The sequence below is a fragment of the Eucalyptus grandis genome, chromosome 11 (assembly GCF_016545825.1).
Source record: "Eucalyptus grandis isolate ANBG69807.140 chromosome 11, ASM1654582v1, whole genome shotgun sequence".
NCBI classification, from domain to species: domain Eukaryota; kingdom Viridiplantae; phylum Streptophyta; class Magnoliopsida; order Myrtales; family Myrtaceae; genus Eucalyptus; species Eucalyptus grandis.
In genome coordinates, this window is record NC_052622.1 from 7947709 (window position 1) to 7968697 (window position 20989).

At 37.0% G+C, this 20989-nt stretch overlaps 1 protein-coding gene across 1 annotated transcript; it reads left to right on the forward strand.

Annotated features, from left to right (window-relative positions):
* Positions 1 to 4081: 4081 nt before the first annotated feature.
* Positions 4082 to 12369, forward strand: LOC104427134 (protein ACCELERATED CELL DEATH 6). Its single transcript, XM_039304632.1, has 4 exons — positions 4082 to 4194; positions 7228 to 7971; positions 10364 to 10878; positions 11509 to 12369. The coding sequence occupies exons 2-4, from the start codon at positions 7233 to 7235 to the stop codon at positions 12247 to 12249; spliced, it is 1995 nt and encodes a 664-aa protein (XP_039160566.1). The 5' UTR covers positions 4082 to 4194; positions 7228 to 7232; the 3' UTR covers positions 12250 to 12369.
* Positions 12370 to 20989: the final 8620 nt, after the last annotated feature.

A 20989-nucleotide genomic window follows, 5' to 3' on the forward strand; every position in this document is an offset into this window, starting at 1 on the left:
CCGATTATGGTTCCCATCCAATCTTGTTCCTGGGTTACCCGCGAACCGATAGAAGTATGTAGATCTGACTCAGTATTGGATTTTAAATTTTTGTCTTTATAAATATTCATTTAACTGTGCTTTTATCTTTGTAATAGTAAAAACTTAGCTTGAAAATGACACTAGAAGTGCCATAACTTTTATACAGCACTCTCTTTAGTGTCAAAACTTTTAAAGTGATCACTTAAATGTCATTCCAAAAAAAAAAAAAAAAAAATTACTTCAATACTATCGCCGATTTGAATTCCTGAAAATTTAGACAATGTATAGACAATGTAATCTTTTAATATAAATAGTTTGACATGGCTCACTGGTAAATTGAACTCAACATTATTTGACCTAAACGACATCCTCTAACTCATGTTCGCTCCAAATTAACAAATTGGGAACAAGTTGAGTCTCTTCTTCTAACCCTAAACTCCTGTCCAAGGATTTGGAGTAAAATTTCAATATCAAACTTACATTGGAGAGAAAGAGCAGGAAAAGCAACTCAAGGTTGTGTTAATCAATTGAAGATGAAGGTGAATATATATTATTCTAATTTTGGGCTTAAAAGTCAAAGTATAAACAACACGTCAATTGCCGATATCCACTTCGAAGCTTCAACATTTTGTACCGACTTTCAGATTTTTCCGCTTTTTCCTCACGCCATTCGATTTTCACCTTGCTAGTTGGTGAATTAATTTGAAAAGTTATGTTCTCTTCAATTTTGTGGGTATCTTCTTAGTTGGTGAGGTTAATTGTCAGATTGTGTTGCAATTGACTCTTTTATGTGGGAAGAAGAGAAATGAGGTTTTCATGACAACAAAACCTGCAAATAGCAATTCATAAATTTCTGTGTATTAGTTTTCAGGATTAGAGTAATTCGTGTGGAGCTAATGCAACCCATTTTGTGCTTTTAGCTGTGATAGCCCCTCTAGCACCGAGCCATAATTTTATCCCTTTAAGCTCTCGCCTTGTCCCCCGCCTTCACTATTTCTACAATGTGAAATAAGGATGAAAGGGGGGGGTAAGGGTGATCGGTTCCCAAGTGGGCCGGCTCCTGATTTAGAATCAGCAACTGACCCTTTAATTCTCAGATCCAAAATTTTAGCATTGAGAATCGAATTAGCCTATTCCAACCCAATTTCTGAGTTATCTATGAATTGATAGAAGCATACATATCTACTCAGTATTGATTTTTTTTTTTTTTGGTCTATATAAATATTCATTTACCTGTGTTTTTAGCTAATATCTCTATAGTAGAATAATTAGTGTAAAAAGGACAAGAGAAGTACCATAATTTTCATAAAACACGTTCTTTAATGTCAAAAGTTTTCGAGCAATCACTTATATGTGAAAAAATTACTTCAATACCATTGCTGATTTGAATTGTTGAAAATTCAGATGAGGTAATTTTTTAATATAAATAGTTTGACGTGGTTCACTGGTAAAGTGAACTCAATATTATTCGACCTAAATGACGTCGTCTAACTCATGTTTACCTCAACTTGACAAATTGGGAACGCACTGAGTCTCTTCTTCTTACCCTAAACTCGTATCCAAGGAATTAGGAGCAAAATTACCATATGAAACTTGCAATGGAGAACAAGAGTAGGAAAATGATTCAAGATCATGTCAATCAATTGATGATGAAGGTGAATCTTATTGCGATTGTGGTTATAAAAGTGAAAGCATAGAGAACACTTCAACTGTGGATACCCAAAGCTTTAACCTTTCACTGTGAAAAGTCATATTCTTTTTTTCAAATTTTTTGGCATCTTCTTTGTCCGTGATACTCAATCGTCAGATTGTGTTGCAATTGATTCTTTTATGCGGGAAGAAGAGAACTAGGGTTTTCATGACAATAAAACCTGCAAATAGCAATACATAAGTTTCTGCGTATTAGTTTCTAGGATTAGACCCATTCATGTAGAGCTAATGCGAACCATTTTATGCTTTTAGCCACGATAGTCCCTCTAGCACCGAACCATAATTTTTAGAATCAGGAACTGACCCTTTAATTCTTGGATCCAAAATTTTAGAATTGGGAATCGAATTAGCCTATTGCAACCCGATTTTTGAGTTACCTATGAACTGATAGAAGCATACAGATCTACTCAGTATTGATTTTTTTTTCTTTTTAATTTTGTTCTATATAAATATTCATTTACCTGTGTTTTTAGCTTATATCTCTATAGTAGAATAACTAGTGTAAAAAGGACAAGAGAAGTACCATAATTTTCATACAACACGTTCTTTAATGTCAAAATTTTTCGAGCAATCACTTATATGTGAAAAAAATTACTTCAATACCATTGCTGATTTGAATTGTTGAAAATTTAGATGAGGTAATTTTTTTAATATAAATAGTTTGACGTGGTTCACTGGTAAAGTGAACTCAATATTATTCGACCTAAATGACGTCGTCTAACTCATGTTTACCTCAACTTGACAAATTGGGAACGCACTGAGTCTCTTCTTCTTACCCTAAACTCGTATCCAAGGAATTAGGAGCAAAATTACCATATGAAACTTGCAATGGAGAACAAGAGTAGGAAAAATGATTCAAGATCATGTCAATCAATTGATGATGAAGGTGAATCTTATTGCAATTGTGGTTATAAAAGTGAAAGCATAGAGAACACTTCAACTGTGGATACCCAAAGCTTTAACCTTTCACTGTGAAAAGTCATATTCTTTTTTTCATATTTTTTGGGCATCTTCTTTGTCCGTGATGCTCAATCATTAGATTGTGTTGCAATTGATTCTTTTATGCGGGAAGAAGAGAACTAGGGTTTTCATGACAATAAAACCTGCAAAAATAGCAATACATAAGTTTCTGCGTATTAGTTTCCAGGATTAGACCCGTTCATGTGGAGCTAATGCGAACCATTTTATGCTTTTAGCCACGATAGTCCCTCTTGCACCGAACCATAATTTTTTTTCCCTCTAAACTCTCGCCTTTTCCCACACCTACATTATGCCTGCAGTGTGAAAAAAAGGAAGAGAGAGAGATCTTTATTTATAAGTGGCGTTGTTTTGTCAAGAAGAGCCAAACTATTGCCACGTTGAGCTGCCTTTTTTTTTTTTTTTTAATATCATAAAAAAGCTACGTGAGAATAAAATTTTTATTAAAAAGTCACTTGTGATGAATTGCCGGAATTTATCGCCGGAGGCAAATGATTATTTTGCTCTATCGATGTGGCACTCAAGTGATTGCTTGAAAAATTTTGGCACGAAGTGAGTGTTATACAAAAGTTATGATACTTCTAGTGACATTTTCATTAGAAATTAAAACTTATTTAGAGTTGTATTGAGTTGATTTTCGTGTTTTTTTTCCCAATTTACAAATTTAATTAACAAAGTAAGAAACACAACAGCTTGAAAGGTTTATCTATCTAAATAGGAATGCGATTTAGATTATAAGTGCATATTTTTATAAATAAATTTTTATCTTTCTAGTTGTCCTTATGAAAACACTTATATTTAAAATAGTAGGAATATCAACCCGATACAACTGTAGATGAGATAACTTCTTTTACTATTACAAAAATCATGAGCTAATTTACACGTAAATAGAATTATTGTAACAAAGATTGATTTGATTTTGCTATGAAAAATTGAGGAGTTATGGTAAACAAATTTAAAGTTTAGGAACTACATTAGATATTTAGAAATAGTTCAAGTACCACATTAAATGAATTGAATTTTCAATAATAACATTGAACATAGGGCCAAAATACGGGAACTATAATATCAGTTTCCTAAATTGAACTACGGAATAATTTGTCCATAGCTACTAAACTTTAGTACGTGATAGTATTAGAAATGAAGGATGATACTTTACATAATTACCAAAGCTTGCTGCATAAGGCCTATATAAATATCTGGGACGTGATTCCATTTTGCTTATTAGCATATAAGCTAAGCAAATAATAGATTCAGTTAAGAGGGACTCAACGCTAATAGGAAAAATGTGCGAGAATTTATTCACCACGAAGTTGAGCCCTTTAACGTGTTATAAAATGGCAACCGCAAGGGACGCCCAACTCGCGGCTTCGGTTCATCTTTCGTTGTATAAACAAGTTGGGTAGGGAGTTGCGATTAACGAACGCTCGACCGCTGTCGACATTGCCTTTAGATCGTTGAAGAAGCAAGTTTTCCTATTGAAAGGTAATGTATTTTTTTATTTTATTTAATGATTGATATTTTATTTCCTCTTTCATTTGCCATTGGCTAATATTTCCTTTGTTAATGTCAATCGTCTTCAATCTTGATGCTGGATCACACGCTTTTCATTATATTCTTTCTTAATTGGTTCACTCTTACTCGATGATGTTACTAGCATATCAATATGATAGGTTTTGTTTCCTACTGCATTAGGACTACCGCTCTTTCTCTAGGCAGCCCAAAGTGCGCTTTCTTTTAATTTGCACTTTGCACGACATCGCCCGTGAAAGGCATATATCCATTGCACTTTTTGAGGGCGAACCTCTAATTTACTCTATGATTCTTTTTTCTTTTTTCTTTTTTGAGGATTTTTTGTTTGAGCACTCGTAGTCTTTTGCTGGTCTCTTTTTGAAGAGTAGGTACCTTGGGCCGAACCACCATGCAAATCTATGGCGTCTTATTAATTTCAGGAAAATTATCCAAAAAGTCTTAAATCTATTGCATTTTTACCGATTAAGTTCTAAACTTTTTAATTTTGCCAATTCAGTCATAAACCTTTTAATTTCTTGCCAGTTGAATCCATCCTGTCAATTTAGGCATGAAAATGCTGACGTGGACACCAGCGTAGGACTATCGACACTGACATAGTTAATTTTTAATAATATTTTATTTTTTATTAATTTTCAACATTTTTCTTTTTCTTTTTTTCATTTCATTTCTTTATTTTCTTTTTTTACCCCCTTCTTTTACTCTTCCAGTGGCTGGCCGGCCGGCCTCGCATAAACGAGGCGAGGGCCTAAGTAGCACTGACACGCGACACGTTATTTCTCAAAATAAAAGAATCCGACATATTGTATATTAAATGAATATTTTTTAATTAATTTGATTCAAATTCATAAATAAATAAATAATAAAAATGAGTCTACAATGAATTTACACTAATAATATTAATAAATCTATTCATAGGAAATTCAAAAACATATTCATAGTTAATGCGTATCGATGTTTGGGGATATTTTTCTAACTTTAACAAAAGTAGTTGATGAAATTAATGACTGACATGAAATTAGAATTTACTTATTTAAATAAATCTATGATCTTCTACAATGAAAAAAATTTATCATTATTTTTAGCCTCACTTATTTATTATTTCTGATAAAAATAAAGAAAAAAATCACTCCCTCGTTTCCTAGAAGATGCCTCCATTTTCTTTTATTCATTTTTGCCCTTTTCCTCTCTCTCTCTCTCTCTCTCTCTCTCTCTCTCTCTCTCTCTCTCTATCTCTTATATATATATATTTTATTATATTTTGCCTAGATTTTGAATCGCAAGTTCAAAGAAGTACAAAAAAGGGCCGTTGGAAAGGAATTTTTCAAAATAGAATGAATGTGATGAATTTCCCTCGTTTTTCCCCCCAAAAAATTTATTTTCCTCGTCTCTTTCCCTTAACCCCTGTCAAGCCAGCCGTTGCCCCTGAAAAAAAAATAAAAACTTCTTACCGTCATTTCTTCCCCCCAAAAATTTATTTCCCTTGTTTCTTTCCCCAAACCCCCACCCCTATTAGGTTGCCATTGCCTTTCTTGAAAATTGTATGCCCAATCCCATCAAAATCCCTATTTTTAATTTGTTTTCTACTCTTCTTTCTAAAGCCTAAAACTAAAAGAGGAAGAAACTCTAAAACCTAGCCATTGCCGCCACCTCCTCCTACTCCTCCTCCTCACACGACCCTCTTCCTGTCGATCTTTGCTCTCTCTTGGTGCCCTCGCAATCGCTCACCTCCGGCCCCTCCTCCTTTGTAGCTGCAGCCTCGCCTTCGGCCCTCAATCGCAGGATCGTAGTCACGACTCTCTAGGTTCTCACAATCTCTACTCTTCCTCTAGCCTTCCCCTTGTAGTTGCGGCCTAGTCATCGCTCGCGGCCTCATCATCACTCGCAGCCTCGCTATCGCTCACGGCCTCACCTTCGCTCCTTAGGCCTCGCCTCCACCCTCCATCATCTTCTCAGCGACTCTCTATTTCTTTACACTTACAGACCCACCCCGAAACCGACCATGCCTCTTGCAGTTCCGAACACGCATGTTGGATGTGTCGAGAAGAGTTGATCACATGTCAAAAAATCCGACACATGTTGACCGCATGTCCGAGCATGCCAAACACGTCAACACATGTTGAACACGACACAGAAGCTCATCCAACATGTCCGTACTTCATAGGTGAGGGCTACCCTTGCCCAAGCAAGGGTGGCCTCATCGCGCGTTGGTCGGGCGAGGGAAGCCCTCACCAAGGCTTGCCCAGAGCAAATCATGTGAGGCCTTGCCTAGGCGAGTATCAGCCTTGCCCAGACTAGATCTGGCAAGGCCGGCTTTGCCCCAGGCCAATGCGGCCTCGTCGGGCATCGGCCGGGTGAGGGTCGATAAGCCAACCTTCGTCGGGCCGTGCCTAGGTGAGGGCTCCCCTCACTTGGGCTTGCCCTTGCCCAATCGGGCCTCCCCTGTGGCAAGCAAGGCCAACTAGCCGGCCATGGCCGATGGCTGATGGCCGGCCACTAGAAAAGGAAAAGAAGAAAGCCAAAAAGAAAAGAAAGAAAAGAATAAAAGAATAAAAGAATAAAAATTCAAAAAATATTAAAATATTATTAAGAATTATTCACGTCAGCGTCAGTGGTTCTACATGGCATTGTCGGTGTCCAAGTCAGCATTTTCTAGCCAAAAATAGATGGACGGACTAAATTGGCAAAAAATGAAAATGTTTAAAACTGAATTGGCAAATGTATAATAGGTTTATGATTTTTTGGACAATTTTCTCTATTAATTTCTTGGACCTAAATTATCATAACGAATCATTTGTTTATTCACGCTTCCTGATCTTGTGAAACAACTTTTAAACTAGAAATTTTATGTTTGGATCCATATAAAATTTAGAGGACTATAATACTATTATAAAAATTTAAATGCGTTACTTCATATTTAAATTAATATATTGTCTCCTTACATAACCCTTGTAACCTTGCAATAACTACATTACTTGCAAAGCTTAGGCTCGATGGACGTAAAGGTATCTATAGGAGAGGAGGTTGTCATGAACACCCCGATCAAGGTGGAGGTTCGGAAGGATAAAGGAGGAACTTCCCTGAATAATGCATCGGCGACTGAGCGAAGCGCGGAGCAACGATATCCAGCAAAAGTGTATGAAGCTGCTAGAAAACTGGCCGATGTCATCAAAGGCGCCAATGTCAAAGATATCATTTCCACGATCGAAACGCTTGCATGTCAAGCTGATTCGATTGCCGTTTTCAATTTCCGGAGGCTATCGAGGGGTTCGCTACTCCACATTGCAGCAGCCACCGGCGAGAGCAACATCGTGAGGCTCCTGCTTGAGCGTGTCGATGCCCACCTCATAGCCGCCCGAGATGATTGGGGGAATACCCCCCTCCACCTCGCCACTAAGTTCAAGGCAATTGGAGCCATCAATATGCTGATTTTCCGGGCAAAAGACCTCCCCGATGTCGAGGACAGGCTCCTCCTGAGGAAGAAGAACAATTATGGAAACACCGCTTTGCACGAGGCCGTGCTTGCACGTGACGTTGACCTGGTGAGCCATTTGTTGGGGGAAGATTCGGAGCCTGTGTACTGGAAGAACAAGGATCAGAAATCTCCCTTGTACCTGGCCATCGACATTGGCAACTCCAAGATACTTGAGGTTTTATTATCGAAATCGCTCGACCCATCGAAGATACAAGGCTTGCCACCCGTTCTTGGTGCCGTTGCACGTAAACAATATGGTACGTACTTAAATCTACTTATGGGAAATATCTATGTGTGGACTGAACTCATTTTAAATCTGTGCAACCACTCTTTGTGCTTACCCTAATCTATTACGGGTGTTCACATAAAATTTCACGCCTTGCTTATCAAAATAGTTGGGTGCCCATGAAGAAGTTGCAACTGCCATATCATTCTCCTAATAAACAAATTATCTCCCATTACAACATAATCAATCAGCTCAAATACATTCCAGACTCTAGGAATTCAAGCATTTGCCCCAAATCTGTCCCATTTCACATTTCCCCAATGGAATTGGGCAGAGGGCGGGCTTATGGGGAGCGTTCATTGAACCCACACTTCTTTAATTATCTTTAAAATAATCATAACTTGTTCGAGTATATACATCTATTAAAAGTTTCATCATAATTATCTTATTTTTATTTTTTCATAAAGATATATCATTTTATTTTTTGTATAGTCATATAATTGTAATGATGAATCAATGTGATGTTAAATGAAAATTCATCAAGGTAATAAAATGATAGAAATGATTGGATGATAGTTTTTAATATATTGTAAAAATAATAATCTATTTTGAATCACAAAAAATAAATAAATAACAAGTAACAATTAATTGTTGTGGGTCTATTCCCTCAAAAGTGTGTAACTCACAATATGCTGTTACTCTCACAATAGCCCAAAGACTATTATGTTTACAAAGTCTATAAAATAATACCTATTTCAATTTAATCATGAATTTGTAGATTAAGTGAATAATTGTAATATCTTTAGTTATGTCTCATGAAAATCTACTTTCTAATGCATTACTTGTAGTTGATATACGTTAGACCGTGCCCGCATAAATTCTGCCCTGTATCTTCTTGCCTAGTCCGGGAAAATTTGCTCGGTTTGGGCAAGGCACCTCGGGGCGATAAGTCCTGTGCACATTCGAATTATCAATTAATCCATAAATCAACGTATGCATACATACGTGCTTTCACCTAATAATAATCATTAAACATTTTTAGATTATTCAGATTGATAAATAATATAGTTTGTTCAGCTATGTTGATAACACCTCCCAACCAATGCAAGTTGAAACTAATCTTGCAGCCTCTTTTACTCTATGCACGTAATTTTGTGTCCTATCGCATTTTCATTTTGGACATGCATTAGAAATCACAAAAAAGAAAATACAGAAGGTCCTCATGTGTACTAAACCCCCACATAAAATCTTACGACTTCGAAGTAAGTAAATCTTAAATGTTAATAGTGAATCATTAGGTGTATATTATTTCTATAGACTTATTGTATGTATCCATACGCAAATAAGAACATTAGATGTGTATTTGATTTTTTAGAATGAGATTTTCACATTATCAAGATTGTGAAAGTACAAAGATTCATGAGCTAGGTAGACGTCGAAATTTAACATAGAATTATATTCCTGTTTAGGAAAAATTCATCCATCTTTGTATTTGTCCACATCAATGTGGTGCCTAAAAATTCATACAAAGCCTTTATGCCTTTTATATTATTTTATGATATTATTTTACCTTGATTTAATTTGAATGTGCAAACTTTCAAATCCACGAAACGCAGAAGAGTTCAATTTATATGTGAAGATTATATATATATAGTGTGTGTAATGGTGGCGCCACATCCTCTGACTTGGGTGGATTCCGCTCGACTCTAAAATAAAGTTTACTTAGTTTTTGCTCAAAAGGTTTGGTAAATATGCAATTTCTTAATTGAGCTTAATAGGTGCCCACCTTTACGAAGAAGTTGACATTTGCTTTATACTTGCCAGAATTTGACGAACATAATAGGAAAATACCATTCTCCTTTTCTTGATCTTGCCCTAGCTATTTAAATGTCGTTTCTGTTTTTCCCTTAACATTATATTTGTGGACTCTATAGATACTTCATAAGATGGAAATGTCATATAATTTACCATGTCATTTAGTAAGATTTTTACAGTAAAATCTTAGTACATGTTGATGTCGCATTGCTTTGGAAGAAAATGGTCTGAAATTTGTCTAAAGTCATTCCCAAATACATAAATGGGATCCTTTCGAAATTTATGTAAAGTCTCACATATTGTGTTCCATGATGCTAGAGAAGGAAAGTCACAATACTTCGAAATTCATAGATTGAAAAGCCATTTTTTAAAACCAAAAATGGGTTAGATAAACCTTTCAAAGCCTTGATTTATTCAATCGAAATTATCACCACTAGTTTCACCATTGCAATCTAATTCCCCATCAACGACTATGAATCCTAATAGTGATTAAGGTTACGTTGAAGATGCCCTTATCCCGGGTTAAGATGCATTAAAACCAACCAAGCCCAACCGGTGTCAAATGTTTATGCGGATGGTGGCCCCTAATTTGGAGCTCCTGATTCCAGATTTACTCGGCCAAATACTCAGAAAGGACACGAAGCTTTTCGCAATGAGAGACTCCGGAGGCGGTAATGTATTCCATTTAGCAGCTTTCTGGAATGTGCCCGAAGTATTCAAATTCTTACAACCAGAAACCGAATATTTGGCTCAAGAACAGGACAACAATGGGGATCTTCCCATTCATATAGCGAGCAAGAGGGGTCATGTTGAACTAATCAATAAGCTACATCTGGTGTCAAAGTGGGTAAATGGGAAAGGACAAACCGTTCTTCATGTGGCAGCAAAATACGGAAGAGAAGAAGTAGTGAGATATATACTCAAACATCGGGATCTGAGGGAGATGATAAATGAAAGAGACGATGATGGAAATACAGCTTCACACTTGGCAGTGAAGAATTTACATCTCACCGCTTTGATGCATCTCGTGCTGGATGAAGAAATGGACCCCTACCTTCTCAACCATGAAGGCTTGGCTGCTGTCGACATTGCTGGACTTTCCTCACAAACGGGATTACGGAGGGTAGGTAACATGAACAGTCACTATTTTATTCATCAACTTACTAGGAATTTCCAGAGATTAATACCTTAGTAAAGCGTAGATCTTATATTCAAATCATTATGTCTCGCAGTCAACAATGGGACTATGAAAGCAATAATCAATTTTGTGGAATAGCCGAGACACCTCTAGGATTAATATTGCACAAGTCTCTAATTTAGCCTTAATAGGAGTTACTTAAATTTTGCCCATGAATATGTCCGCGGTTAGAAGCAAGTGAATATTTCTGATAAATGCTGAGATAAATTGTCACATGTCTCGATTAATTGAGCCTATAAATTAGATCAGGAGTTGTCAATGTTGCTATTTTTTTTTCTTAAAAAGCAAGGGGTCAAGGCGGCAAATTTGACCACTCAATCTCATTACATTATCAGTAAGTCAACCTATGACAAAGGTGAACCGCATACATTTCATTCATGACTCTTTTCTCATTTGCAGTGAACTTGTTACTCTAGTTTTGATTCTTAAAATTGTGGACACTGCATCTGTAGAAGTAAAAGTTTCCCTTTAAATGAGGACTCCAGAGTTTGTTTCCGTTATCGATTCGCTAACAGTTTTTCCTTTCTTTCCTTTTTCATACGTTTCCGTTCTCAGGGCTTGGCACGCTTTCTGTTATTAAGCGTGTCATATGATAGATCAGATCGTATCATAAGTAAGCCGGAAGCTCGAGACAAATGGCACCCTCACGGACTTTTGCCAACTAAAGAAGCGGATGACGTAATCAATACCATGTTGGTGGTGGCAACGCTTGTGGCCAGTGTGAGTTTCACAGCTGGTTTCGCAGTTCCGGGAGGATTGAATGGCTCAGACCTGGCATCCAAAGATGACCAGGGCATGGCTACGTTGCTGGACAATAGAAAGTTCCAGGCCTTCGTGATTTGCAACACCGTGGCGATGTTATGCTCAATGGCCTCGGTCATTGGCTTCCTGTTTACGTACTTGACTGAAATCCACATATCGATATTTGGATGCCACCTTGCAGGACTGCTACTAGCAATTTCACTCCCGCCAACGTCCGCCGCTTTCTTAATTGGCGTCATCTTGACCATTGAAAAACTCCCTTGGCTTGCCATCGTGATGGTAATTTTGGGATCCATTTTCGTCCTCGTTATCACAGCTGCTTTAGTATCACCGTTCGTTGCTATAATTTTAAGCTGGCTTCCCCGCTTTCGGAAGAAGCACCTTCGTCCCATCCGTCCTCTGATATCGAGCCTCTTTCGCGTTTACATGATATTATTTCGAATTGAGAGGACGTTCATTTCGGATGACTCGAAAGTACACAGAACGGCGAGCAAGACTTCAACTAGTCCGCCTGATGGTGACGCTGAAGATTGATTTGCAGAAACAAGTATATATTTGCCTTGATCTATTTGGCTCATTCTATAGTTGCTTTCCTATTGCATTACATTAATGATGATTGTAGAAGTATTTAAGTTAAACCACCTCTTCCTTCAATAGCTCATATTATTAAAATAGTTGGACGTAGTTCCACAACATTTCACATTATATCAGAGCTGGAGATTCTCAATTCAAACATTTTCAAACAATCTACATTATGTACTCTCATATTTTAGAATTGGAGCAAAGTCCAACTACTCACAAAGATGAGTGTTGAAGTATTCGAGCTAAATTATTTTTTGGGCTATAAAGAGTTTAAGCTTTTAAAATAACTGCGTTGCAATTTAACTAAACATGACAATGATACATGTATTATCTTGTCTCCATTGAATGGATGGGTGGGTCATTTCATCCGTTTCGCAGCTTGGAAATCAAATCTTTAGTTTTTAACATGTAAAAGCCTACCTCTCATGAAATCGTTTGTCTAGACCGGCCGAGGACGATTTATCAGGGACCAGTCCAACTTGCGGCAAACTTGGAGTCATGATATCCTAGACGCTCACTCAACAAGTGTCATGGGCAATGAAAATAACTCTCCCCCTCAGTCCTCAGGAAAAGAATGTTTATGCCGCTCGATTCGGTGTTTATAATTCTAGAAGAAGAATCCTTTCACATCCCCTTAAGCCAGATTAAGAAGTCGATCCGTTTGTTCGTATGTATGCACAAACGGCTTTGGTCTACAAACACTCGTCAAAGTTCATTCAAGTTCTGCCGTCCGCCCTCGTCCTTGTATAGTATGCTCCATTTTCCCATGCATCCCGATTGAGCCCAGCCACCATGCCTCCGCTTTTGCTTTTATTTTTTCCTGAGATGGCAGCTGTCGGCCGTTTCGACGACTCGCCCATGGCAGTCGGGATATGGACCTCACCATTGAGGCTCACAGTGATGGCGTGGCTCTCGATTTGGAAGGTTGACGCCCTCCATGGCAGCACTAGTGTTTTTTTCCTTTAAAAATAAATATTCAATTTCCGTTTATCTCAAACAAATATCAGATTTTATAGAATTATCTTTCGTTTTTCCACTTATCTTTTAAACTTCAAATTGTACTTTGTTCTTTTATATTTCCAAATCAACCCATTAATGTATTTTTTTTTTCATTTTTTTTAGATTATTACTTGATGAAATCCAAATTTAAATGATAATTCTATTGTATGAAAATCGAATTAGCATGAGAAATTTGAATTGTATGATGTTATTGTCAAACGATACAATTAGTACCAATAATCCTTACTCGTCCGTCGTGTATAGAGAAGAAGTCATGCACGCACTTTGTTCGCGAAACCCCTACTAATAACGCTATTCAAGTATATGTGAAGTTATAAATTCTAAATATTATTTTGTCAATGGGCTCTTATTTTGGAAGAATTTAATTTTTCTTGATCGAATTAGTTTTTTCTTAATAAATTATTTCATCATTTAAAACTAAGATAAAAGAAATTAAGTCTGATAAAGACGTTAATTTTTCTTGAGCAAATCGTTAATAAACAGTTAACTTCCTATCAAAAAGTAGTTCATTTTATTTCTTCTCAACTTGTAAAAGTTTCATTTTTCACTCGCGCATGTCTGTCTATCTAGCTTTGTAAACAATCATTCGTCTCCCGTTGTAATCAAATCTATATCGACAGTTTATTTCACCGAATTAGGTGTGTTTTTTAAGCACCATATTTATGTTCTCGGATTAAGTCACAACTAACCAACTAACGCCTTATGAGTTAATATATGGTAGAGTAGCTAGAAGTATGAAACCGTGGTATGAGAGCCATAACAGTGATGGTAGATTACTTTCCCGCAATTGAATCAATCTAATCAAAGCTTTGTTCTTTTTTTCCAGGCCTATTTTCATGTTCTATTAGCATAGCTAAATTCAAATAGGATGATTTATCTATGCTCTTACATTAACAATCAAGATCTTATACAAGAGAAAATGAAGAAACTGTAATGTCTTCTGAGGAAATTTGTTTGATCGAAATTATCTATTAATTTGATATAGATTCCAAATTATTCATCGGTTCATATGACGAAAAAACTAACTTTTCCCCTAGAATTAAACAATTTCTTGAGAGAAAAATTTCGATAGCTTCATGATCTTGAACATCCTCAATTTGAACACAGGTATAAGTTTTTTTCCAAAGCATGATGGTTTTCTGGATGTAAAAGATGATACATATGCAGATGGATTATTCCTGTTGCTCTTGTGGCATCAAATTTCTATCCTAGTATTCCCAAAATCATCTCTGCTCATGCTTGAACTTTCGCGGATGCGAGTCATCAGCTATGAAATTCACTTCATTGCCTTTTGTCCCATTTGTGATTTCCCCTATCTCTATTTTAACTTCAATTATTTTGGCTCGATTTCTTCATTTTACTTCTTATGGAAGAGAAGAAAGAAGGGATTTGAGTTTGATTGTATTGTACGGACTTGAGTTCGATTTTAAAATTTTCAATTTTGACAATATAACTTTAAAAGATTAATTTTAGTATGACAAATTTAACATGGCGATCCGGCCATTACTAGTGGGCCTTCATGATATGGCCAGCGGCCCGACGTCTAGTGTGGACAAATTTACTTGACCTTGTTGAGTAAATTTTCTGAATTCTCTAGTTTTCTTTTTCATGTTTTTTTTTTCTCCTTTTCTTCCATTTTTCTTTGCCATGAATTGTCTCCTTATTCCTATCTTCACGGTTCATCATCTGCTTTGTTTTCCCTCAATATCTAATCACCCTGCTCTATTTGCTGTTCAGGTCAGCGACTCCCAATTCACGGCAAGCTAGAGGATCTTAAGCTCCGCCGTAACGTCAAACATAAGCCCAAGATCTGGAGGGCTTGACATATGTCACAGCAACGAGCTCGAGTCCTAGATCTGGAGGGCTCGAGCTCGGTTGCGGCATTGAGCAGGAGCCCCAAATCTGATGGCTCCGACCGTCAATTTGGAGAGTGTCGCATCTCAGCACGAATACGAGACTTGTAGAGTTCTGCAACCAATTGAAAATTCTATTCCACTGCTACGAAGATATGTTCGCATCATACTATGAAACCTGCAATCTGGGATGAACTTGATGAGTGTTCAAAGACCAAGACTGTTCTGCATATATATGATCGACGAATCGACTTATTAGTCTGGCTTGTGGTCCAATGATGCACCAAATCGAATGGCATGAGCATGCTTTTCATATATGTAACTGTTTTGTGATGATAAGTGGTTGTATCATGTGTTCCATTGAATTAACGTTGGCAATTGTCACTAAAATCTCTATGCATACAAATGAGTTTGTGGTTTGATTTATGTTGAGGTATGATCTGGTGAGCAGCGGACGCTGAAATCTAGTCAGGGGTACGCTAAAAGGAACTGCAATACCTAACTCAGGGAGAGGGGAAATTGTGGAAAAGTGACTAGATATGTGGTGTAGTTTTCCTCCTCTGACCTCTGGTTTTTACTTCAATGTTGGTTGGCATCGACACGTAGAATGGAACTCAATGTTATTCTCGTTCGGTTTATTCGACTGTTAAAAGTAGGGAACATTTATGGGTACATGTGTGCAAAAATGTCGGTTTACGTTCGTCCCTTTGTTCAAAATAGCAATGTCATTGACCCGGAGTAGCATTGTCCACTCGTCACTGCTGAAGAACGAGGACTGCGGCTTGGGTCCATTATACAGATGTTTATTAGCTATCCCCATAGTGGATCCATCCGTTGTATCCATCTTTCTAGTTCTCCCTGTACCTAATCCAAATATCACAAAACCCTAGCGGAGCACCTAGCCCTCTTCTTTTTTTCTCTCTTCCTCCTCTACGCCCGCAGCCACCTCTGAGCCGACCTTTGTGCCTTCTTTTGACGATACCATCGGTGGGGTTGTCGTTGCCGAGTCCAAGCCAACCACTACTGCGCATCTACGACATGCCATCCAAGAGTTGCCACCATCTGCTGTCGCCATTAGTGGAATTGTCGTTTTTTTATTTTTGAGCTTGCAACAATCGCCCATCTTGGCTGCTCGTCCCTGGCAATCGGGATATCGGCCTCGCCATTGAGGCTCACGGCAATGGACCCGCCATAAAAAATGCGTATTTGGCAAGCCATGTGATGATTGGTTAGCCGCTTCGGTTGTGTGCTTGATACATAACATCTTTTATCGTGATTGGGGCCCACAGACCTTCAATAAAACTGGTTCAAGCTTTTGACGCGGTCAAGTAGTGTTTTGAGCGGTAAATAAATTTTGACATAGAATAATATGTCCATAATTACTAAACTTTAGTATGTCATGGCAATTGGCACGAAGGATGATCATACGCATAATTACCAAAGCTGACGACAAAAGGACTAATTGAGAATCTCTATGCCCCTTTGCTTTTATGGGAGGCAAAGAACAAGATCAGTTAAAGGGACTCAAAACAGTAAAGGAACTATGTACGAGGATTCATTCAACAAGAAGTTTATCCCTCTAATGTAATATAAAATGGCTGCTCTGGTTCATCTTTTGTGGGACAAATGAATTCACTGCTTTCAATATTACCTATAGATCGTTGGAGAACGAAGTTTCGTATTGGAGGGTACGTGTCTTTCAAATTGATTAATACTTTCTTTCCTTTTTCTTTTGCTAATTGTCTAATATTTCCTTTGTTAATTCTAATTGTCTTCAATCTTGATGCTGGATCACACACTTGTCATTATATTCTCTCTGATTGGTTCATTCTATTCAATGATCGTACCACTACATCAATATTAAAAGTTTGTCCCATTTGTGATTTCCCTAAGCTTATTTTAATTTTAATTTTTTGGCTCAATTTCTTTGTTTTTACTTCTTATGGTTCAATCGGGTCAGGCAATTAGGTCGGGCGGTGAAAAAGGCCACCAGCCACCACTATATTCATGAAAGAGCCCACAGTTGAGTACTAAAAGATTGAGTAATAAATAAATCATTTCATGAATTCATATTGTGCTCTGGCTGCTCTTTTCTTTGCAAAATTGAAAAGAAAAGAAAATTAATCACATAGAAAAGTCTCTATTCTTGAAATTTGATCTAGTTCAGAGCATCAATTAGTAAAATCATTGTTTAGGCTTAAATCTTTTTTTACAAATCCAATTTGGCCATTGTCAAATAGCGTGACTGTCAATAAAAACAACGAATAAAGAAAGACTTATATCTCAATAAGGGCCATTAACTCAACTAAGAATATTTTTGCACCTTTTTTCCAATTATATATGTCACGAGGTTTAGTACACAATTAACTATATTATTCTGAGCAATTTTATTCCATTTTGAATAATCGATACACACAAATTTTGAGTGATTGGGGTTGGAATTACTGAGATTGTGAGAAAAAGTTAAGTAAAAATGTAAAAGAGACCTAGCAACCAATTATGTAAATAAGAAGAATATGAAGATTAGGTTGTGCGCATGTAGATACAGTGTCAGATTGTTATACATACATATGCCTATCTTGAAGTTAACTTTGTCAAAGCACAAATCTGTGCGGTCAGCAGCTAATAGCGAACGGCGGGTCCAAGCGCTAAACAACCTGCAAAAAGTCCAATAGGATTTTCCACCGATGCTTAAGTGAAAGATTACTCATGAAAGAAATAAGTGCGAGGAGATAATTTAGGTTGTCATCAGGAAGATGAAAGCCACTAGAATCGGCTGTCTTTTCCGTCTTTGTTTGAAAAAAAGAAAAAAATCTATTATAAAGGAAAGTGAACGTTAACCAAAAGGATCACAAACCGGTGCTAACACCGATTTCATCCATCAAAATAGAAACCTATTGTTGTCAAGAAGTTTAGTCAGAATACGAGCAAATTGCAAATCGGTGCTAACAAATCTTTTTCATTGATTCATGTTGTGCTGTGGTTGCCATAATTTAAGGAAAAAAAAAAAAAAAAAGAATCATATGAAAGAGTCTCTCTTCTTGAAGTTTGACCTAGTTCAGAGCTCCTCGAAATGGAAGCCATCCCTGTTAAATAGTAAAAGTCATTGTTTAGGCTTAAATCTTTTTTTAGAAATCCAAAGTTTTGGCAGTTGAATACTTGGCCAACTGTAAGACAGTGTGACTCTCAAATTGGGCTCGTATTCAACTGAAAAACAATTAGTAAAGAAAGGCTTACTGATTGCTTGACAATGTTGCAATTGCACTTATTTTCAAATCCTTACGTTAAAGATGACACATCCTTTTATCCCAATAGGGGCCATTGACTTAACCAAGAATTTTAATCTTTTTTCCCTTTGAATACTCGATGCACTCAACCTTGACTGATTGGAGTTTGAAAGACTGAAATATTGACAACAATTAAGTCACTGTGTAAAAGATAGTTAGTTAATAATTATATTAACAAGAACAACATGAAGATCAGGTTGTGCGCATGCAGATGCTATATGAGATCGTTATACATTCATGCATTATATATACTTTTTCAGTATGTTTATCTTGAAGATGTAAAATTAGTTGGACCATTACAAGATAATATGAGGGACTCTTGTAGAAGTATATATAAAATAAACTATAATCGCAATAGCCACATCACTTGAATGGCTTAGGCTCGATGGACGTAAAGCTATCTATAGGAGGGGAGGACGTTGGCATGAGCAAGTCGATCAAGGAGGAGATCCAGAAGGATGAAGGAGGAGCTTCCACGGAATTGTTGGAGAACAAAATGGATTCTTTGGAAGAAGAAGAAATTTGGAAGAGTAGAGGTGAGAGAATGAATAATGCATTGGCAGCTGCGCAAGCCGCAGAGGGACAAGATCCAGCAAAAACGTATGCAGATGCTCGAAAACTGGCTGATGTCATCAAAGGCGCCGACGTCGAAATGTTCATTTCTGCGATCGAAGAGCTTCCCAATCAAACCGATCCATCTGCCATTTTCAATTTCTTGGGGCTATGGAGTGGTTCACTGCTCCACATTGCAGCAGCCGCCAACAAGGACGACATCCTAAGGCTTCTGCTTGATCACGTTAGTGACCACCTCATATAGCAGCCCATAATGAATGGGGAGATACCCCACTCCACATGGCCGCTAAGGCCGGGGGATCTAGAGCCGCCACGATGTTGATTTGCCGGGCAAGAGACTTGCCCAATGTTGAGGGTAATAATCGGATCCTGAGGATGAAGAACAAACATGGAAACACCGCCTTGCACGAGGCCGTGTTCAACGGTCACCTCAACATGGTGCGCCTCTTGTTGAGAGAAGATTTGGAGCCTGTGTACTGGAAGAACGTGGCTGAGAAATCTCCCCTTTACCTGGCCCTCGACACCAACAACTCCACTATACATGAGGTTTTATTTTCACTCTTGCTCGAACCATCGAAGATAGAAGGCATGCCGCCCGTTCATGGTGCTGTTGTACGTCGGGACTATGGTACGTACCTAAATCTGCCTGTGAGAACTATCTATGTATGTGAAAAATGATATCGTCTCAAATCTGTGCAGCAACTTTCTCCACATACCAAACCCGTTATGGGTTTTTATATAAAATGCCAAACCCCGTTTAGTTGGATATATTCAACCAGCCATATGATTCATTTAACAAGTAAACAATCTCACATTTGAACATACTTAAATTGACAAACAGAACCAATTGGCTAAAACTCATCTGTTGTTGATCTTTGATTAGAAAAAGTACAAAGTACAAATATTTAAGATCGGCAATCATAAAAATCTAGAAACTAATGACGGATGGAAAAAGATATACTTGCAATGATTATTGTTGATGATTAGATTGCAATAGATCTTGTTTGAGGGTTCAAGAAATTAAACTTCTAGTTTTGTAACAAAGTAAATTTAATTTGATTTATCACATTCTGGTTTCATATTTACTAGTCGGATTAATCTCAAAACCATCTCAAATCCTAGTAGAGTTTTGGATGTCGGATTTCAATATAGGATTTTAAGCATTTGACCCTAAATCTGTTCCATTTCCCCAATGGAATTGGGCAGGGGGGTTGTGCCGATTGTCCATTGCACCCCAACTTCTTTATTTATCTTTAAAATAATCATGACACGTCGGATCGAGTATCATCATAGTATACATAATTTTGCCACTTAGTCTATAAAAATGTAATTGAGGAATTTTCCAACATCAATTGATGTAATTTGTCAATTTGGATATAGAACGATATAAAAGAGACTAAACAAGTTAAATTGGCTATTGAAAGAACGTTAGTTGATTCTTTATGCATTTATAGTCATCTAAATGACAAAATAAATAAAATAGTTTCTATTAATTATTGGGATAATGATGTGGATGATCCTTGAACTTTTCTTCAATATTGAATGTGATGGCTAAATATTTGTTTTATTCAATTTAGCCATTGAACTTTCAAAAATTCATTTAATGTAATCCTCCTGTTAAAAAAATTATAATATCATTAGCTGGCGTGACCATAAATTCTATTAACTTGTTGTTATTAGATTTGCTATGTTGGCGTCCATGTGGCGTACATGTGACGTTCATATGCTATGTTGGCATCCATGTGGTGTGTATGTTGCCGTCCATGTGGTGTACATGTTATCAGATTTTTTTTTTGTACTATTAACTGTTTTTATATTTGCATTTATTTTGAATATAATAAATGTGAATGTTACATATTGACCTAAAATGTAGGGGACTCGATAACAGTTAGAAAATTCTTAATTATCATTGTTATATGACATCGGGGAAATTTATGTGTACTTAACAAATATTAGAGT

What these genes read in the sequence shown, in the direction of transcription:
- LOC104427134 (XM_039304632.1), top strand. Translation starts at nt 7,233, where the DNA reads ATGGACGTAAAGGTATCTATAGGAGAGGAGGTTGTCATGAACACCCCG. An exon ending in CGTTGCACGTAAACAATATG is followed by an intron (nt 7,972 to 10,363) that starts GTACGTACTTAA and finishes TCCTGATTCCAG; the next exon opens with ATTTACTCGGCCAAATACTC. An exon ending in CACAAACGGGATTACGGAGG is followed by an intron (nt 10,879 to 11,508) that starts GTAGGTAACATG and finishes TTCCGTTCTCAG; the next exon opens with GGCTTGGCACGCTTTCTGTT.